At 37.3% G+C, this 23,642-nt stretch overlaps 1 protein-coding gene across 16 annotated transcripts in view; it reads right to left on the reverse strand.

Annotated features, from left to right (window-relative positions):
• The window catches only part of LOC135225223 (rho GTPase-activating protein 45-like), a 617,019-nt gene that overhangs the window by 324,180 nt on the left and 269,197 nt on the right, over nt 1–23,642 (reverse strand). For 15 of the 16 annotated variants that reach the window (XR_010316935.1, XR_010316936.1, XM_064264541.1 and 12 more), the window contains one exon: nt 12,045–12,201. Coding sequence is in view for 14 of the 16 variants with exons in the window: in XM_064264533.1 (XP_064120603.1) it covers nt 12,045–12,201 (157 nt within the window). In the remaining 2 variants the exon portion in view is untranslated. Of the gene's footprint in view, nt 1–3,729; nt 3,862–12,044; nt 12,202–23,642 lie in introns of those variants that run through there. The other variant, XM_064264542.1, reaches the window with a different exon arrangement.

Below are 23,642 nucleotides of genomic sequence, written 5' to 3' on the forward strand. Positions count from 1 at the left end.
CATTCCTGCACAAGATGCTCGAAGGCGACTCGAGCAAGAAATTCAAAATTCTAGTTCTATATGATACTATTAGCATTTCCTTGGTTAATCCAGTATACCCGAGTTAACCCAACACAGCTCTCTCTCTATTGAGATTAACTTACTAGAACACCCAAGAGGAGTTGTAAATGAAAAGTGATTGCTCCGACTATAATTTAACCACTGCTAAAGGGAATAGCTTATACCCCTTGTGTAAGTTATTCCCATGGAACTGCTAAGTTGTTATTTAACAATATTTGTGGCATAATTCTTAAGGATATATATATATATATATATATATATATATATATATATATATATATATATATATATATATATATATATATATATATATATAGTATATATGTATGTATGTGTATAAAGTTGTAATCCAGCAGTTAACTGGTCAATTTGGGGACTCATTTATCCCAGGCACCTACCTACCTATGGCAAACTACACATGACTCTGACCAGTAAGTTGCAAAACCCAGGTGACTGATTCGGCTGGGGCTATATGACTGGTTGAATAATGGCACAACTTAAGATTGTACCTCTTAGGCTGAGGTACAAACACAAAGTTAAAGCACCTTTGTGACAGGTTAGTAATCAACACATCTGTGACGCATTGTGCTACGGTATCCCTCCAGCTGGTTATTTGACGGCAGCCTGTATCTGAACAGGTTGCAGCAACCATGTAAGTAAATAAAGGTATGATGACAAAAGTGTCACCCCTACACATTTTAGGTTATGCTAGGCTCTAAGTTCTGTATAGCATGTTTTGGTAATAATGGCTTCTCACATTCCACAATTCTAAATTTCATAGCAAAAAGTAAATCAAACACTGGTTTACAATAAACATAATAAAGAACTAACCTAACCTCAATCAATTATCACGCATGGGATTACCTGAACCATTACAGTCACGTTACAAAAGAAAACAGAAAAATAAACTCAAGTAGTCTAAGTCCTATCATATTTAGTCAGCAAAGTAGGTTCTCACTTAAATACTTGATTGATGCTCTTAACATGCTTTAAGGTGTAGTGCTAAATAGTATAATACTAACAGGCTGGACTTGCTAGTGTTCACATGATATTGCAATGATTACTAAACTTTTCCTTTAAAAAACATCCATGGTGTTTTTTACCACATTTGCATGTGGTACAGTCTAAGTACGGGTGTTTACAACAACTTGCCTTTCCATGTGCTTTAATGAAGCCTGGGCTACAAAATGTTAAGCAATACATCTTCCAACATGCTATGACAAGTTATACATCTAACAGCAGAAAGTTATTTCCTACCTGCTTAGCATAAAAAATGAAAAATGGTAATAATGCTACATTAATTTCTTACGAACACTAACTTCAACATCACTGATGGTAAATTTGTGAATATTTTGTAATTTTTTTTAAAGAAATATGAATGACATGTTACCATCAAGACAGATATTGCAAGTGGCCATATTAATCTTTGTAGCGTCTCCAAGAGCTCTCTGCAGCTTCATAGCAGGTTATTTACAACATCTTGGAGGGAGAGAGCACATGTGCCAGAAAACGACCTTTAAGCAATCTTTCTCTTAAACTGTGATGTTTAGGTTCAATATTGCCAATCCAAATTTCATAACTTCTCATTGAAAAGCTCCCATGTGTTTTCCAGCTCCTTCCATGTTTAAGAAACTGATAGTATTCAGTTCCATTATAGCTCTTATTTATGATGGCTGCTCATGTACATACTTTCGATCAGTTTCTAAAAATACATCACATCTAACATGATTTTTTTTGTGACTGTGCTTAAGCGATTTTTTTTTTTTTTTGGAAAATGTGCGTACAAGAGGGGAAAAACTAGGGTAAAAAACCGCATGGTACAGGGGTGGACCATGTACGATCAATGTGTACAACCCCAAAAAAAGTACATTATAACGCGTCCTGACATCGGAGATGGGCATCAGACGCGACTTGTTGTTGGTGAGAAACGGAGCTAAAGACCTCTACTCCGGTGTCAGGACGCGTTATAATGTACTTTTCTTGGGGTTGTACACATTGATCGTACATGGTCCACCCCTGTACCATGCGGTTTTTTACCCTATTAGGTTTGGCTCCAAGTAGGACCTGGCAATCTAGGTTAGTTTAGGTTTGGGAGGGTTAGGTTAGTTGTCACTGCCATAAATTTTGGTTAACATTAAAGCTGGGGTACAGTGAAATGATATCAATCGCTTTGGGTATGATTCTGTATCCAAAATCATGTTTGGTTAGGTTAGGGTAGGAATGGTAGAGTCATTGTAGGTTTTCGCACTATAATAAGAAAATTTAATTTGCTATCTCAGTTTTTCAGCATATTTTACTACTCCATTCCTATATGTGCAATTTACATATAAATTAAGTATAGCATCTTTGTAACAAACAAAAAGAACAACTCAATCACTAGTAATACTACATTAAGGCCCCAAGCTATGCCCACACCCAAAAGCCTAAAATGAACTACAACCTTCGTCATGGCAGATTTACGGTAAACAGGACATATGCTAAGTGTATGCAATGCTACAGGGTCCAAAGGTCCAACCAACAACCCCTTATCCCATGAAGGATCTAGCAACCTAAGTTAAAGGTATTACGTTTGTAAATATGATTCTCACTCTTTTGGACTAAGGTTATGGGAAAACAGGGATAGCCCTGCCAATGCAAAACCTGTCATTCTAGGTTAGTTAGGGGAAGGAGGGTTAGGCTAGGTTGCCACTGCCGTTAATTAACCTCAGTTAAAGACTTGGTCCAGGGTCATGAAAAGCTTCCCTCAGGTACGATCTGGTGTTTTAATTCATGTGTTCTTAAGCTATGTTATGTTATGCTTGTTAGGGCACCTGCGGCACGATTATGGGCGGTGGCTTTATCGCCGTTTGTCATGGCCGGGTTTTTTTCTCCTTTTTTTCATTATGTTCTCATTACACACATCTGGGACATTTATCTTTCGGTAAATTTTTAGAAAGAGGAACCAGCCCAAAATGACATGAAAATATGTTATTCTAGGTGATTTTGATGTGTTTTGCACGAATATCACCTTCATTTTCCTCGGAAATGAACGGTTTTAGACTTTACTCTATAACAAAGGGAAACAAAACTAGGCCTAGGTAGGGGTACAGGGCCCTAGGTTAGGTTAGGTGGTTGTATTAGGTTCGGTAGTGCCCCGAAAATCACTTTTCTCCTCCTCCCCCCACCCAAAAACCCCGCTTCCCACTGGGGTCCCCCATAATTGTAGTAGTAGGTTTATGCTTACATTTTGTGTGTAAGAGTAACTCTTAGTTTCTTTTTTAAACCATTCTATCTTGCCAGAACACGCGAGCTTGCCAAGAATCATTAAAAAACACGTCAAAACTAGTTTTGTTTCCCTTTGTTATAGAGTAAAGTCTAAAACCGTTCATTTCCGAGGAAAATGAAGGTGATATTCGTGCAAAACACATCAAAATCACCTAGAAAAACATATTTTCATGTCATTTTGGGCTGGTTCCTCTTTCTAAAATAATACCAAACAACGTTTCCCTCTGTGCTGCCCAATAATCATCTTATGTCGGGGTATAGGAAATCCCAAGGAAAGGTAGTCTACACTTACAAAATTGGCTATAGAGAAAATCGCACACACATACAAACATAACAAAACACGGTACGCATTAGGTAGAAATCAGTTTATCATATAATAATAAAATAACGCTCATCATTACTTACTAACTTGGCTACACTGCAAAAGGCTATTATATAGGTATTCTATCATCGAGAAGACAGGAATACAAGACACATAGACTAAAAACTTTTGTTTTTGACACCAAAGTACAGGGGTACCACTAAAACAGCGGCTGCTCGGCAAGCTTGCCAACCCTTCTCCAACTATGAACATTGTTTATCAAGTTCTGTCTAAAACTATTATCTTCGGTTGCTCTTAACCAGTGGGTATCAAGTGCAACGGAGAGGCCTGAAACTTTACTAAACATAACATGCTGGTACTTCATGGCTCTGTAATGCTAGAATAAATTCTGTAAAGAATCCATAAGCCGTAACTCAAGCTGTGAAATCCAGTGCGCTAGTGTTACGAATTCCCGATAATAGAGCTTCGCAGATAGTTTGAGAACTAAGAGAGCCTATCACGGCAATACCATCAAATGAAAGAGAAAGAAGCTGTAGGTACCGGGAATAACAATAATAAAAAAAAAGCGTTGTGCCTAATGAATAGCAACAATAGAGAACGACAGGGAAATGAGGGACCAGTAACACGTGAATGACAGAGGGAAACAGGAATATCATCAAATGAGAGAGAGAGAGAGAGAGACTAAAAGCACCAAAACTTGGAGGGAAAATAATAGTGCTAAGCAACGAATGATAGACATGACCATACAGGTCGGGAGAGTAGTGTCATTCTTAAAGTCGTCATCTTTTGTAAACAACTGCTGAAGGAAATGTCGGATTCATATGAACATAAAATGCCTTGCTGTCAAAACACATTAAGGACTTCCAAACCCTCAGGATAACTGTAAGTGTTTTTCCTTATACTCTATAGCGCACCTAATGCAGTCATAAGTGAGCTGAGTTTTTATGATTTGTTTAATAATGTACCTACGTATGTAAGTCAAGTGCTTTTATTTTTAAGCAAAGAGAAAGAGGCGTGTCGTTTGGATATATAAAAAATTACCCATCCGCCTTTACCGCATAGAGGAGGTTGCTCCAGAAGGCGTTTACCTTCCGGTTTTCAACAAATCGTATAGAACGAAGCTGCAAGCCCATGTCCATCCCTGACCCTGCCACCACAGTCGTCCATCTGCCAGGTATATAATTCCCTGCTGAAGTCAACGGAGGCACGATGGGTTACACACGGAAGGTGCTCTTTCGCAGAGTCGAACTTGCGCCCTCTCACTGGGTTGTCTTTGGTCTTGGTGTCCGCCATGGCCACTGATTGACTTCCAGTGAATAAGAGCGCTATTAGAAGGTACAGTGCGTTTCGTTAAATCCCATTTTGCCTTGGTTGACCAAAGCTATGAATCATATAATTAGGAGTTAGACCGCTTTGGTGGGTAACCCAAGCTGAGGAGAAAGACCAGAGGTTATTATGCACCTCGCAAAATATATATAAAAATATATATTACAAGTAGGCAGTGAAGCACCCTCTGGAATCACCCATTCTGTAGGAGAAAACGGAATTTCAGATACACACACACAAACACATATATAATATCATACACAATATATATGTGAATATGTGTGTGTTAGATTAAGACTGCGTTTCTACTACTGATTATGAGCTGTTTATAGTACTATATGCAGGTCATAATCAGTAGTAGAAACGCAGTCGTATGTCAAAACACAGGAAATTTCCAAACCCTGTCTGAAAGAGACAAGGCGTAACCAGATACTACAAATATAGCAGAGACTAAGGGCCCTTTCACACTATGTCGTACGTAAATGCGACACGATGTCGGACCTACATGCGACTAGCAGTCGACTATTATCTCTAATGTACCTTTTCACACTATGTCGGTCCGGCAAATTTGCCGGTCCGGCATCGCATTACACCCGACAGGCCCCACATGGCCATGTCCGGTGCTGCACCCAGACGCGATTGCAGTTGGCCATTGCCTTCAATACGTGTCTTCACACTATGCGATTTTTTCCTGCATATACGTGCGACAGCAGTAGACTTCCACTGCTTCTGGTGATAGGGTGCATTGGGTACTGAAAACATTTGAGGGATATAAATAGTGTTATTCCCGTTGCTGAATAACCACTGGTTCCATGCAACGAAAACACACCATACAATAATAATAATAACAATAGTGTTATTCGTAAATAAGAAAGAACTACAGGTATGGATGGCTTAAGCATAAACTACTAAGAAATGATTTACTAAATGATTTGCTGTTTTTTTTCATTTAGGTTACATATACGTTTTGATACTGAAATTATTAGAAGGTTATCGGCAGATTATTGATATAAAAGAGGACTAAAAGCTTTTGATTTCGATATGTATGATTTTTTGAAAAGTTTTTATGGTTAACACTTACGTTACATTTACATTAATTAATGAAACAGAGAGAGATATGGATTTTTTATATCAAAGTAAAAGATTTTATTTTTATATAGATATATCAGTTTATACTTTTGATAAATAGAGATGTTTCAGCTAACACTAGTTGTTTTCATTTCTCCTTTTTAATTTCTATATGGAAAAGCAAATTTACAAGGAAAGGTCCATATTATTTCCTCTTACTTGATGGTAACTGCCAGTAGTTGTGCTGGCGAAATATCATCTCTAAATGTCGTATTTCTTTTAGCAACTGGTCATGTAGACGTGACAAGAATTCCTCAAAGGTTGTTTTAGACATTCTGAAGTAATTGAAAAATTTATCATTATCTCTCTTCAGCTCCTCGAAAATTGTGGCAAATGCGCCATACAAGTGCCTTTGTGTATTCAAAGGGTGTACCCAGTGAATTCTAGGTTTTCTCTTCTTTTTTCGCAAATGTAATAAATAAAGATAATAATTTTCTCCTCCTGTCCATCTAGTCACCACTACAGGCTGAGAGCAGACAGCAAGCGCTTGTCAAAAATTGGATCACTTTGTACGGCAGTCGGACAAATGTACGATTTGCGCAATTTTGTGTCGCATTTAGATCCGGCACTGCAATCGTATCTTGGTCCGACAAGAATCGCATAGTGTAACTCCCATATCTCTGCTTTAAGCATAATGACGCTCGTTGTGAAGTCGGCGAATAGAGCAGCGCCAGCTTTGGCCTCAACCCGTCCAACACATCGCGTAAACTTGCCGCCGTTCTCAAATACGAAGCCGTCTGGGAATTAGTGCGAAATGTGAGCGGTCATTCGCAAGAGCGTCACTTGTATATAATTTATACCGATGTCAGCCCTTAATGACGAACGCTGCTGTTAACAAGACAGGAGACTTTAGATTCCATAAGGCAAATTTGGCAATACATCTGCTCGTGTCTACGCGGGGGTGTCAGTTTGTTTCCCTGAGTCTATGTTCGTCAGTATTTAACTAAAAGCAAAGATAGAAATGGTATAATCGATGGTTGAAAAATTATAAAAAAAAACTCAAAAGGAGGGTAAGGCCCCTTTCACGCTATGCGTGTTGTTGTTGCAGATGAATGCGTTCGCCGCAACGCAGAAAGTGCGATAGATTTTTAAATACTGCCGCACACAGCTGCGTTATGCAGAATCCTATGGCGAGAGATTTGTTTATACTCAGTCTATGGTGAGCTGTAATGTCTACCACAATTGAGAAGCAAGGGTGTATTGTGCTTTTATTGGGTGGGCTCTTTGAATGCACAAGAAATTAAGTATATCTTAGTTTTACCAGACCACTGAGCTGATTAACAGCTCTCTTAGGAACCAATTGAATACCTAGCAACGGGACCTACAGCTTATTGTGGGATCCGAACCATATTATATCGAGAAATAAATTTCTATCACCAAAAATAAATTCCTCTGGTTCCGCGTTGGCCGCGCCGATATTCGAACTTCGGACCGCCAGATTGGTAGCCGAGCTCGAAATCGACTCGTCCAACGAGAAACAACAGGTTCACATTCCACATTATTTGAGGATCTAAAACGGGATGGCAACAACGTTTTCAATTACTTCCGAATGTCTCAAGCTTCATTCACGGAACTACTGTGACGAATATATCATTATAATATATAAGAAGCTTCATAGGCAAAACACGACACGCTGAATGCAGACATAGTCAAACTCCGACTTTCGTAGTCTTCGAGACTTTTATCCCATAACACTGGTTTCGTCTCCACTGAAGATATAAGATCTATATCGATTTCACGTTCCATCATAACAAGACGTACCTACGACTCTAGGGTATCTTTCCTGGGATCCCGGCTATATTTATCCCAGTTTTGTTTCCCTGAATTTGGTTTTAAATCCCGGGAGTTTCATTTTCATGTTTTTTCTATAATTTGCATTCGGTGTATAAAAGAGGCCGGGGAAGAGATTTCAAGAGTCCAGAAGAACTGCTTATACTCTGTTTTTTTCCATTTGTCCATTCCATCCGCCTGTGGTGTTTTTGTATGGTAACACTGCGTCCCGGGCTTTAAATAGTTACGCTATGTGTAAGTTTTAGGTGAATAAAAGGATATCTGGGTGTACATTTGCAAATGAAAAGTGTTTTAATAATTGACTGTATGCGAATTACACCGTTAATATTCGAAATAGGATATTGTTATTATTGTTGAATGTAAGCTGAATGTAACTATCTAAAGCCCGGGACGCAGTGTTACCATACGCAAACACCACAGGCGGATGGACAGATGAAAAAAAAAACAAGTATAGTTTCTTACAACATTCTCATACCAAGAAAACACATTGATAAATAGTATATGCATCATAAAATAACACTAATATCCTTTTTATTATTTATGTAATTCAATATAGATTGCGAGTTATAATTTTTATCTCATTTACAAAATATGTTCTTATTGGATCTGGTATATACGTCTTCATCTCTTTAAAATTATGAGAGAGAGAGAGAGAGAGAGAGCAGTACTACTGAGGAATTTACTTAGTTTAATATCATATAATTTATATCAATCATTGTTCAAACTTAGTTTTAAACATGATAAAGTACCTGTATATCATCAGCTCAGTGGTAATAATAATAATAATAATAATAATAATAATAATAATAATAATAATAATAATAATAATAATAATCCTCAGTTGAATAAAAATGCATAATATGTAGCTTAAAGTTCAACAGGTACCAGAAGATAATGAACTTCATAGGGTATATATTTGTTATTCTGTCTAATCCCGGGATTTCCCTGGCCAACGGAGAGTAGTTCACCACGCCGCTAAGTGCGTACGATACGCAAGATGTGAACGACCCCTTAAGATGTATAAGTCGACTGATGTTTGCATTACCGCAACGTAGTAAACTGCGTTGGCAAAACGCATGGTGTGAAAGGGACCCTAAAAGACGTGGCCCACCTATCTACTACACTTCAACTATATCAGTCTTGACGATGCTCATTTATTCACTCAGTCCATAACCTCTCCTATCTATATGTATTCTAATCTGTTTAATGTGACTTGCTCTATTGTGGTTCGGTATATTCAGTTCTCCATAAAATTGAAAAGCCTATACGAATAATAATAATAATAATAATAATAATAATAATAATAATAATAATAATAATAATAATAATATAGTACCATTAGTAGATGTAGTTTTGCTGGATTCGATTAAGTATAATGGGAAAATTGGGACAAAATAACGAATGGAAAATTGCACGAAAAAGAAAAAAAGGGACTAATCAAACAGAAAGTTGAAGTAAAAAAGGACTGACATGGAAAGAGATACACAAATAGAAAAGAGAGTGAAAGATAAGCAGAATAAAGAGTACGTAAACAAGGCAATTACAGGATAAATGAACAAAAGCGATAATGAGCGAAAAAAGGAATGAAAAACGACGATAGAATCAAGGAGAGAAAAAAAGCAAGAACAGAAAGAAGCATGTGAAGAATGAAGTGACAGATGAGTGAAAGAAATGAAAAGACTAGAAAAGAATGAAAAGGAAAAAAAAAGGCAACAAGAGGAGACAGTGAAAGAATGGAAATATCAGTAAGCGAGGAAATGAGAGCAGTGTGAATCGGAATAAAAGATGGCACAGCAGTTGAAACGAAGACCATGATGATATTGATTTGACAAAGAAGCCGAGCAGAAAGAATTTTTTGTTTCAAAAACGAATCGAGGATACTAACGGACTAGAACAGGTGGGTCCGATACCCTAAAAAGTATTATGCACACGAGTAACAGCATATGGTAACGACGGGCCCTTCATTGCATGAAGGAACTATTCCCTAATCGTTCACTCGGGGAGTAAACCTACAAACTACTTTGTTGTTGCTGTTATTGTTTACTGGGGGTTATAGGAGATTCTACGGAAAAGCCTAAAAAGATATGAAAAAGGTGTTTTGCATTGAGTTAAAAATATAGGACTTTAAGGATAATTGGTGATTTATTTATAAGAATGAAAATGTTAAAAGTAAATAATGGGCAAATTAAATAGTACAGAACAATTATTTCTAATAAAATATAACGCATTTATCTTATTTTTCTTTGGTGAAACAACGACCTATTTGACCGGGGATTTTAGCACGGGTCCGAAACAAGTTGGAGGTTGGATCACGCCTTGTACTCTTTAGCAATTCTTGGACTACTGAGATCAGTATCTACGGGCTGCTCTTAAGCAAGAGCCCGTGCTGGCATAAAGCCAGCTTAATCTTAAACAACAACATACTGAGATCGATGAAGTTCTTTCTCTCGACTACCACGCAATGGAGGTCTCCTCTCGCTGCCGCTTTCATTGAATGATATAACCTCCAATCTCTGAAGAGCCACATCAATCCCTTCATTTCAAGGCTCAGGACCACTCGAAATTTTTCGTGTCCTTCCATCTCCTCGTCTTGGTCCCGACAGGTTTTTAGGAAAAAAGTAAAAACCATGAAAATGGAAAAAAATGCTAAAGAGCGTTTGAACTGATCACCCGGTAGGTTAAATGACTTACATTCCGAAGATAATAAACGCATGGGAATGCTCTCTCTCTCTCTCTCTCTCTCTCTCTCTCTCTCTCTCTCTCTCTCTCTCTCTCTCTCTCTCTCTCTAAAACAGCAAATAGAATGTCAAACCGGCACAATAAGAAAACGGTCAGGAATGCCCTTTTATACTTAATTTACGACTCCGGTCGGCAGTCCTAAGCATCTGAAGTTCATTAATGACCAGAATTAGTCTCTTGTTATGCAAAAGGGGACTATATGTCTCAATTAGAGATAAATGGGCAAAGCAAAAAGAATTATTATAATATATATATTATATTATATATATATTATATATATATATATAGATATTATATGTATGTGTGTGTGGGTGCTTTTGCGTGTGTGTTTGTGTGTGCAAGGGAAAGACAAAGAAAGGTTAGAATATTATGATGGCTGAATGACAGTCAGAAATAGCGCTAAGAAATCAAGAGTAGAGAGAAACAAATTTTGCACCGCCAGAAGAGTTGAGGGAACTCGACACCGACTACATAGAGCAGTCGGAGAGTGAATGCTTTCATCAAAGCAAAAATAAACTTACAAATAAATCATCCTGAATCCCCATGCGAAACCGGGATCGCCTCAAATCCTATTCACCACTCCGTGGATTCACAGCCAAACTCTACACAGAATTTAATTGAAATCCGTAGGTACCAACTGGGGATATGTTTCAGACAGACAAACAGTCAAGGGTGAAGACATGAATTCCAACATCGTTTGCGGAAGAAATAATCCTGGCAATTGAACTGTGGCAATTTGAAGAAAAGCTGCTCAATGAGGTGACATCTGCATTTCTGGGAATCTTTATCATAATATATAAAACCTCTCGTATACGGAGCACCCATATACGGTCCAATTGAAATAGATGGAGGGTAAAAAGGATGCTCAGATATAAAAGCAGATATAAAAGTCTTGGGAGGAAGAATGAGAGGTACCCTAAAAAGTGCACTGGGTTAAGGGTTCTCGGAAGTATTGAAACAAATGGGTATTCAAGTCCAAAAAAAGCGCCATAGTGAAAAGGTTCAGTACATGAGAGGGACCCTCCTGTGTCAGTGCATGAAACGGCTGTTCAATGTCAGTGTTGACATCAACCCTAATTCACATCATATATATATATATATATATATATATATATATATATATATATATATATATATATATATATATATATATCCACGTTTTAGCCTTTTAAGCGTGTATGGGAACAACGCTTTCTTTTACTGCGGAGCCTCCTCCTGTTTCTGGAGAACAGCTAATATGGCATATATGTATGTATATATATATATATATATATATATATATATATATATATATATATATATATATATATATATATATATATATGAAGGTTTAAAAAAACATAACATCACACAAATAACAGGAGAATAAGACAAATCAGAAAAAAAGAAATGAAAAATAAGGATAACAGCTTACCTTGGCCAGAGGATCCACTGCTGGAGGATCCCCGGGAGGGGCCGCCGCCCCCCATTTGTCCTCCGCCCATCTTGCCTCCCGCCCTCCCGCCCGCGCCCTCCATGGCTCCCTCGCTGCCGCCCTCACCATCCAATACGTCCTCCACTACGTGTGGGACCTGTAAGGGAGAACGAGACTCGAGTTATTTGCAGTCATCTTATAGGATAAATTGGCGTCACAAAAGCGGTGGTCAGATATCTTAGCCTGTAATGTGCAATTAGGTAAGATTATAAATGCAACATAGGAATTCTCAAAATAAAAAGTCCTGAACAGCTGGGGCTTTCTTATATGCATTTATCTATTATTATCAACATCCTTCATAACGACACGGCCAAAGTCCTGGAAATACACAATGAGGTCAAATTACAATGAGGTCAAATTACAATGAGGTCAAACTAAACACGGAGAAAGAATTTCGGTCTCCTTAAAATGGAGAGAATGCGAATCACTTTAATACTATAAATATAAAGAAATTCAACCTACTGTTACAAGAAATAGCTCTAGGATTCTTCACACGCACACTCAACTAATTTACCGGCAAAGAAAATCAAGATGCGTGAAAACAGTGGGTACGAATGTATATATAATAAGCAAGGAAGATCATATGACATCCACTCCGATACATGAATAGGCTGATTTTCCAATACGCTTTAATTTACTTTTTTTCTGAACCGGGACTCAGAATATGTTGTAATCTGCTCTTCCTGTAGAATTACTCGCATTGACAAACATCTGACGTTTTTTCAACAAGACAGATTTTCCTGAGCTTTAAGGCGGGTCCTTCTATACCTCTGGCGGTCATGCATGAATCACTGCCTCTTCCCCTTAAGTGCCAAGCTTTGGATTCTATCCTTGCTTTCGTGTTCCCTGATTTTGACAAACTTCCTAGTCCATCATTATATTCCATCACTGCTATCGAGGTTTTAGCCCCACTTACTCTACCACCTCCTTCTGTTTCGCCTCAATTTCCTTTGGGCCCGGCCTTGTTAAGGGCGTAAGGTTCCTCGTTCCAGTTCCACGTGGGCTTGTCACGAAGAAAAATCCTGTTCCAATAAACAGCTGTCTCTGATTGCTCGGAGCTTCAAGTAGAGGTGGGCTCCTACGCATCTCTCGCTTGCTGACGATGTTATCAGTGGTAGCCTGTGTCTATTCTAATAACCTCGTTATAAATTCAATGATAACGGGCATCTTGGTCTGATAGAATGGTCAAAAGATAAGATCAATATCGATATCTTATTACGTCCATTTATAATATCTGTTTCTCTCCACCATACCGAGACACGCGCGCACTTACACACCTGAGGAACGGGATATATAAAAAACTATATTCAACTGGTATCTATGTATAAGAAAAATTCATTAGTCTTTCTAATTCTTCCTTCGTATTAACGTATTAAGAAAGTGAAAGTCATGATAAGGAAAAATACAGTTTTAAATGATGAGCAGACGTTAGCTACGAATACCAACTACAGAAAACTTTATAACATCTGCCGTGCGCTTCCTCCTCCATTCACCTCTGCATTGTGAGCACTAACGTTTTGTGGATATTAATGACCTTCCTTTATAACACCACTGTCTATTCAGTGCAAGATTTTCAGGGTCTCTCTTTTCCTTTGCCCCCTGAAAACATTCGAATTATACTCTCTTCGCCACACTATCGGCCACCATTTTTACCGCAACTCTACCAAGTCGAAACATTCAGCTATCTCTTCACCAGTTCTAGGTATCTCCGCGTTTGTCACAGTTTTCTACCACAGACTCTCCAGGTCTCTTCCTACACACACACACACATATATGTATGAATATAAATATATATATATATATATATATATATATATATATATATGTGTGTGTGTGTGTGTGTGTGTGTGTGTATATATTATATATATATATATATATCCTTTTTGGTGTAATCAGCAGTATTCACTGCTGACCTAGGCATACGATTGTAATCGTCGCAACCAGAGATAAAAAAATCTATCACCCTTATCTTTAAAAATTTACTGATGATCCTAAAAGGTAACACTTCCTAGAGCCACCCCATCCAGAGGAAAAAAAGTAGGTGAAGGTGTGGCATGGAGAGGACTGCATGGCGTATAATCATAAAACAGATATAGTTTATTTATTACAAACTTTATTCAAGGACATCCCCGTGCTTCCTTTGATTACCTTTGCTGTTTTCAATGAAATATTCTTCTCTGACAAATCGAGTACGCCATAAAACTTGCCTGATAAGCATCAAATGCACAAGAATAAGACTAGAAGCGAAAAAGACGAGACACGACTAACTAAGTCAAAGACCAGAGACTCATAACAGAGTAAAAGCAGGGTAAAGACAAAGAAAGATGCAACAAAAAGCTGTTGTGAAGATGGTAAGATGGTAATGTGGAACCTGAGACAGACAGCGAATGTCATAAACAGATTGCCATGAAAGAGAAGACGAGAGAGAGAGAGAGAAGACGAGAGAGAGAGAGAGAGAGAGAGAGAGAGAGAGAGAGAGAGAGATGGGTCTTCGTTAAAAGAAAGAGGAAAGAACATAAGAGAAAGGAACTCATAGAAAAATGAGGAGAGAAAGGTTATCATTTCAAGTAGGGCGTTCACTGGGGCCAGCCTTCGTGGCCCTAACATTTTACGATTTATAGTTGTTTATAAAAAGGGATGTCTCGTGTGTTTTCCTTTATCTCTCTTGCTCTACGCTGCTTTTGCACATTTGTTCACTTCCCAGAGAGTACGTAGTTCTCTCTCTGTCTCTGTCTTCTTCTCCATCTCTCCACGTACAAAATTACTTTGAGAATGAAGAATGTAAGACAACCTCTCTCTCTCTCTCTCTCTCTCTCTCTCTCTCTCTCTCTCTCTCTCTCTCTCTCTTATTTTGACTAAATTTTTTAAATGACAATATTATTGTATTCGATATAACACAATTTCTCTCTCTCTCTCTCTCTCTCTCTCTCTCTCTCTCTCTCTCTCTATTTTGACATTTTTTTTCTAAATGACAATATTATTGTATCCGATATAACACAATTTCTCTCTCTCTCTCTCTCTCTCTCTCTCTCTCTCTCATTTTCTTAACATGTTTATGGTTTGACAAATAGAGACGCCAGAATGCAACCATAAAATCCGAAGTGACCCGATAAATGTCATTAAGAAGAAGCCACGCCCGCAGCCAGCCTACACGCCCAACGCCCAAACCACTTCCACTTTCCAGAGACTCACATCCGTGTACTCTATAGGACACTTTCGCCTTCCTGAAGCATGAGGCTGTTTTCACGTGATTAATAATAATAATAACAATAAGTCTACAAGGGCACTTTTTGATGGGAGTTACCCTATAGTTGTCGTCCACACTATTCTTAGTCTTTTGCGGACTTTAATCATAAATCAGTTTCAGAATTGCTAAGATTTTTTTAAAATCTAAATGTTAATAGGACCAGATGAGGGGAAAGAAACACAATTACTGTATATGCCTCCCTAACCGCCAACACACTGAAGAAGAAAAAGTAGTGTATCGATAGTAAACGGCCAGAATGATTGAATAAACCGCTATCTTATTTTGTCTGTACACCTCAGGATATGTTCTAGTGCACTTACGTTATGAGATATCCATCTCCCAATCTTATTAGGGTTTGAAGTAAAAATTGCTGAAACCTGAGCTCATTTTTCTGTTAAATATTCTAAAGATAATTGTGACAATAGAAAAACGAAGATCGTCAGCAACAGCAAAAGCAGTTGCAATATTAGCAAAGCCTATGACGCTTCCGGAGAAAGAATAATAGTGGTTCCAGCTTTTCCACAGTTACTGCAAATAACTCAATAAAAGTTCTGATCACCCTTTAGTTAGCACATGCATCAAGTTCATTCGGAGGTTCTGGAATGCACCGGGGGTTGGGAGGCAACCAAGAACGCGTTGCATGTATGGAGTAAAAGAACTGTTGGAAAATAAGGGCTTTAATATCACAGGGCGTTTGCAAAATACGGCGAAAGGCGGCCAGAAGCTGATAAGGAGGCCGAGGTTAGAAGACTGCACATTGAGTTTGAAAGAAGTGAACATAATATGTCAATGAGTAGGTACATCAGATTGATAAACTGAAAAAAAAAACATTAGGTATGTTATTAAACGTATAAAAAAAATCATATACATACATACATATATGTGGATATCTACATACATATATATTTACATATATGTATACATATATATATATATATATATATATATTATATACACATATGTATAATTTATATATGTACATATACGTATATAGGAAGCAGTATATCCTCACTCTTTTTCTTTTGGTGTGGGAGATACGTTAGCTACTGCATTACTAGATTTTAACAAGATACGCACATATTAATATCGCAGATTAATTTAGTTTCATAATAAATAAACAATAAGTAAAGTTTCGTGGCAGATATGGGTATGTATGAATGAAGCTTTACACTGCAAGGAAGAATGCATACAGAGTTGAATGAAAAAGCACACACAGACATCTTACTCTCGCTAGCACCATGGTAGTTTATTGTTTCTCCGGATCCATTTGATTCCTAGGAATGAACGAATAGCTCCATCGTAAATTACAGCTCAGCCGTCATACTACAGAAGCGTTTTGGATGCTAGTTAGGGCAAGATCTAAGGAGACAGGCCATTACCATGGGTTTATTCAATGACACTCAGGCTCTCTTTACGCGGAGCCACCACCTTTATTTTCAATAGCGGATAAATGTGGGATAAATGTGGGTCTCTAGAGATTTTTCTCAGAACTCATGTGACTGATTTAGTCCATGAGTAATCTTGCATTTCTTATGCGGTGATTTAAAACAAAATTAGAAAAATGTCCATATCTGACAATGTTAGTCTTCTTCAAATCTACTCCTGATTGGATCATCGGAGTCTATTATTGTTGCTGCTGTTATTATTGGAGTCAGTTGGAAACTGCAAAATCCACGATTGTTGAAAATGATTCAGTTCGGCGCCATTGAAGGTCCAGTACTAATTATTGAATAGCATCCATCAAAAATCTAATTTAGCGCCTTGTGGACAACCAAACCAACAGCCGGATAAAGTAACAAGAACAGCAAGGGCGAAAAGAGTTCAATGTGAAATATGGACTGTTAAAAATAATGAGATTGCCAAAGAAGATGTGCTTGAAAGGACATGAGTAAGACCAAGACATTGTTGTAAATACGGCGAGTGAAAGAAAGCAAGACATGATGGAGTAGGCATTACATGAAGATCGTAAATTACGAGAGGTTCCTGAAGGTCGAATGACAGGAAAGGAAAATGGCTGGAATACTTGGTGGAAGACGAAAAATATGAACTGATATGTAGATACAATTGTAAGAATTCGAAATGTAAATTCTAGGCTCAAACTGAAAAGCTTCCACAAGAAAGGGTGATTCAAAGTATCACAGTGACCTCACTGAAACTTCCAGATATCAGCATTCATAACTGCCTGTAGGTCTGCTTCAGAATTTATCATTTAAAAAAACGAGCCTGCCATCTTTCCTTGAAAGTGTCTCTCTCTCTTGTCAGGCTTTGGAGCTCTGTTCTCGCTTCCGTTTTCTTCGGTTTTCATAACCTTTCACCTATAGAGGTTCAATTTCAGTCTTTGTCATGAGTTCTGTTGCGGGGTAATCAAATACTATTTAAACCGCTGAAATGGCACCACCTTCTAAAAATGAATAAATAAATAAATAAAAATCGAAAATAAAAGAAATTATTTGTTAATAACAAAATCGTTTAGACTCAAAAGGAACTTCTTAAAAGATTTTTTTCTTAATAACAAAATAATTTAGACTCAGAAGTATCTTCTAAAAAGAATGATTTTTTTATAATAATCATTTAGTCTCAAAATTATTTTCTATAAGGAATGTTTATCATACTCAAAAGTATCTTCTTAAAAGAATTTTTGTTTTATAACCAAATCATTTAAACTAAAAAGTATCTTCTGAAAAGAATATTTTTCATAACAAAATCCTTTACATTCAAAAGTCTCTCGAAAAGAAAGTTTTTGCAACAAAATAATTTAGACTCAAAAGTATCTCCCGAAAAGAATACCTTTTACAACAAAATCATGGAGACTAACGGGCTAACTGTAAAATTATAACAATTATTACCACTGATGCGTTAAAATGCCTTCATATTTTTACTACTTAAAAAATCTTTATGAAGTATTAAGGATCGATGTTTGCCTCACTTTCTTCTCATATTTGATATAAAAGCACTTAGCACTGACAGTATAACACAATATCAGCTCTAATTACAAGGCAACAGATAATTCCCATGTCTCCACGGTATATGTACACACACACACACACACACACACACACACACACACACACACACACATATATATATATATATATATATATATATATATATATATATATATATAATCATACAATATTTATTAGGTTGCAACGTTTCGAAGAAAACACAAACTCACCGGTTGGTCCTTATTCATATTTTTTTTAACTGTTGGTTTTATTGTACTTTATATTGTGTACTTTAATATTTGTCACTTATGAGTTTCTTGGCCTGTTGGTGAGTTTCCCCTTCCTTCACTGTACTGTTGGGCTTTGAGAAACCTCCTCCTGTTGAATATATATATATATATATATATATATATATATATATATATATATATATATATATATATATATATATATATATATATATATATATATATATTTGTTGATATTGTGGTACCTTCTGGACAGGGTGTTCAGTCTTGATTCAACTAGATGACTATAGTTATGTTTGTTTTCCTCTGAGATGAAAACCGGTATTGGTGATGGCAAACATGAGCCATTACTCTGATTCACAGCAAATTAAAGATAGTAGATGGAATATAAGAAGACGTACTGCATTAAAACGAACTGTGGCCATTCTTATATTACTGCGCTATATATCCATTATGCTCACGACTCCATAGATGCAAAGAACTGTTCAGTTCCTATAGATCTCTTATCAGTAGTAGTGATTTATGGTCTCTCTCTCTCTCTTTCTCTCTCTATCTCTCTCTCTCTCTCTTTGTATTTGCATCATAACTATGACGGCGCAGGCCACCACACCTCACGTGCCTTTTACCGAACCGCCCGTTACACAAATAGCGGCAGTCCATTTGCCTATCGCTGCGCACGAGACCGTCCAGAGCGCTATCAAAAAACATGCCTGTTCTCACCTCAGGCTGATTCAGAACAATCGCTCGTTGATGAATAATAGCATCAGTTACGTTGCTGATAACTGTTGACGACGGCGCACATACAGACAGACACTCCGGTTGCCTGAACGGGAGCTCTTGCCTCCTTTGTCAAAGGGGAAGGACCCTTTGTATTCAGCAGTTACCATGGAATTCCTTTCATTAACCGCTATAGCTTCACTTTAGGTATGTATGTATATATAAACATACATATATACATATATACATACATACACACACATATTTATATACATACATAAAGTGAAGCTATACAGGTTAATGAAAGGAATTCCATGGTAATTACTGGATGCGAACGTACCTTCCCCTTTGACACACATACACACACACACACACACAGACACACACACACACACACACACACACACACATATATATATATATATATATATAATATATATATATATATATATATATATATATATATATATATCTTTCATCACATCACCGTACAATTTTTATTCACAAACATTGAGCTACAAATGTCATTTAGTTAATATCCAATCCGTCCTACCTGGGAAATAATGCTGAAGGAGAATTGCAATTACAAATTAATTGATACTCACCTTGTGGAATCTAAGCACTGACATTAACTGTATAATACATACATGTTAGCTGACCAACCCGGCACTGCCCAGGGAAACTAAATGACAGCCAAAAAAACTCTCTCCAATTCTCCCTCACTCTTCCACTCTTTCTCCTGCCTAACACCTACTCTTCTCTCTCTGTCTCTGTCTCCTCCCTAACACCCCTTCTACTCTCTCTCTCTCTCACTTCCTACTCCCACCCGCCCCTCTCTCTCTCTATAACTCTATTTTCTCTCCCTCTCACTTTCTCTGCCTCCAACTCTCCCTCACTCTTTCCCTCTATCTCCTCCCTATCACAAGCTCTACTCTCTCTCTCTCTCTCTCTCTCTCTCTCTCTCTCTTTTCTGTTAAGTGGTTGCTTCAATTACATTACTCAGCATTTTTGACATTTTATATCTCACCCCTTCTCATCTCCCATTCCTTCGGGGCTGAACTTGGACTTAAAGGGCATCTCATTGACCTCGAAAACTAATATCTGTGGTTTTTTTTTTTACACATCATCCACTTCCCACCCCTACCCTCTTTGGTGCCAGTGATTTCTCCTCACCCCCACAATATTTTTTTCCAGATAGTAAGTCATATGTACTCTACCGAAATGAGGTATAATACTCATAAAGTTTGTTTAGTTACTGAGTCTACGGGCAGAACCAGCCCTATTTAAGGGAATCCCTTTCCAACTTTTTTTTTTTTTTAGATAGTAAGTCGTTATATGTATACCAAATTAGTTTGGAATCGTTCAGTGCATACATACTTCCCATATATATATATATATCATATATATATATATATATATATATATATATATATATATATATATATATATATATATATAAATATATGTGTATATATATATATATTTATACATATATATATATATAATATACATAGATATACATACATATTTTACATGTAAATATATAAATATATATACACACTAATAAATACATACGTCGTATGTGCGCCAGTAATTATGTATACACCGAAATATGAAATCGCGCATAAAGAAAAAATTCACCAAACTTTCTTCAAAACTGTCGATGACATTCTTCAGGGGGAAGCAGCTCTGCCTTAACTACAGGTATTGGATGTTCATGTTAAACTTTCAAGTGCTATGAAAAGATCATAAACAACCCAAAGGGGAAATCTTCTTATCTTCTACGTGTGTACTATACTATTATGCAGAAAGTTGAAGCAGAAAGCCATCTGCTATATATATACATATATATATATATATATATATATATATATATATATCTATATATATATAGGTCAAGTATCCACGAATGGAAAAATACACCGCACGTTGAAACGTTTAGACGCATAGTATACCTTGGACGCAGTAACGCAGCGTGACCCAAGAAGAAGAGTTAGAAGAAAATTCAAATCAGGAGAAGAGAAAATCATACAGAAGGTAAATGCGGTCTTCCTGTTCCATATTCCACTTCCTGTAGGAACCCCCTTATGCACACTGACCTCAGAAATGGCGAGGAGTGACCCGAAACGCATAATCGACGTCGCCAACGTCGTCAATATGAACAACCCGCCTAGACCTCTTGAGTCAAGCTAAATCGCTTTGAACTTTTCCCAAATGGCCGGCCACGCAGAAGCCTTCCCTGAATTCTAGGTCCATTCCCCCCCATCCCCTCCCCTAACCCCCCCTCCCATGTCCCAGGGAGAATCCCAAGCACTAACCCACTCCCCCCCCCTCCCCATCCCCCCTCCCCTCTAAACCCCGGCCAAAATAACTCCGACACCACCCTACCCCGAGGGGGTTTCAAAGGAACTCCTGCTCTATAGCCCTCGGCGGAAATGCTCCAATTACTGTAGGTTTTCGGTTTTGTCGTTTGCTCTTCATTGTTATTATTATTATTATTAATTCTTTTTTGTATACTGCTGTCGTCCTCACTGATCTTAAATGCTACACGGATATTTTTGTATTAGATTATTAACGGTTCACGAATATTTTTAACGTATAAAAATACTCTATACAAAAGACGTCAAATAACCTGATTACATTTTTCACATTTACTAATCATGACAGATATGAACGAACGACTGTTACAACTACCATCTTGACTACTACCTCAGCAACAATAATGACGAAGTAAAATTTGTGGACAAAAATGAGGCACAACAAGGCCCGGCCGGAGATTACGTCATGTAACCTACTTCCAGCTCCTAGGGTAATTCATCAGTCACATTGTTGAAGGAAGCGGAAGGGAACGACATCGAACCAGCTCTTCTTCTTCTTCTTCCGTTGCAAACGAACGAGCGAAACGGAATATTCTCACCCATTTGGTATCCGCGGCATATTATACATATACATATATATATATATATATATATATATATATATATATATATATATATATATATATATATATATATACACACACTTGTTTCTCAAGTGAGAGGTCGTGTGGACCGAAAGATCTTGGCAATTCTCGTCTTTTCATTTTCCTCCGTGGCATCAACTTTATATTATATATATATATATATATATATATATATATATATATATATATATATATATATATATATTATATACATATATATACCGTATGAGTCTATGAGAGTGTTTCTTGCACCTTTGAAGGATATCTTGTTTACAATATATTCCTCGCCTACTACTTACACATAATCCCAAGCACAGATAATAATAAAATAACCAACAGTGCAGTGAAAATTAGTTCTATGTTCGCTGCACGATAGAGAAGCAACTTAATAATGATGCGTTACATTAGATGATATGAATAATTGTTGGTTATTTATTGCAATATCTTATGTAAAGGCAATGATCTTAAGTCATAAGCCTCGAAGAACACATACCAAACATTATGTAAAATGAGACTTGGATCTCTCTCTCTCTCTCTCTCTCTCTCTCTCACAGCACGACCTCCTTACTCTTTCTCTTAATATGGGTTAGTTTTACAATATTCACTCTTCTGCGAATTTGCTGTAGTTTTTGCAAACATTCTCTCTCTCTCTCTCTCTCTAATGTCTCTGGTAGACATTAGAGGTGCCTCACACTGAGGGACCTGGGGCAACCCGAACAAGATGTAAGGTCTGTAAGGTAAGGTCTCTCTCTCTCTCTCTCTCTCTCTCTCTCTCTCTCTCTCTCTTCTGATTCTTCATCTTCTTTAAGATGATCTGCGATAGTTTTTGCTCTCTCTCTCTCTCTCTCTCTCTCTCTCTCTTTCTCTCTCTCTCTCTCTCTCTCTCTCTAAGAAGTATACTGTCTTGAGATTATGACGACAACTGCTACAACACTAAAATCAGAAAGCAGTGATTAAACTTACGGGATTGTAAAGAAATTTAAAGAACTTCGATCTCTCTTTGCCGAAAAAACGAGAGAGAGAGAGAGAGGGGCTCATAAACTAAATTCTTGGTGCGGCGTTGTCTTGAAGTAAGTTGCTTTAACCTTGATTGTCTTGCTGTCAATAACTGATTTAAGTAATCTCATGATGAGTTATCTTGGGGCCAATAACTTTTTGGTAACAAAAGTACAGTGGATTGGGGTAGGTATCCTTAAGATTGGATTAAAATTAAGTAACTGTAGAATAAGTTACCTTTAGGAATGAATTCCCCTTCGGTTAACATACATTTTCTCATATATGTTATAGGACATTTGTAGCCAAAAAGCTTGATGTGACAGAATTCATTCTTAGCAAGGGAAGTGCCTTAATAAGCTATTTTACCGGAAAGCAAATGGATGGATCCCAATTAAACTAGTCATAACTAACTACATATTCAAT

This window comes from Macrobrachium nipponense, chromosome 13 (assembly GCF_015104395.2).
Source record: "Macrobrachium nipponense isolate FS-2020 chromosome 13, ASM1510439v2, whole genome shotgun sequence".
Taxonomy (NCBI): Eukaryota; Metazoa; Arthropoda; class Malacostraca; order Decapoda; family Palaemonidae; genus Macrobrachium; species Macrobrachium nipponense.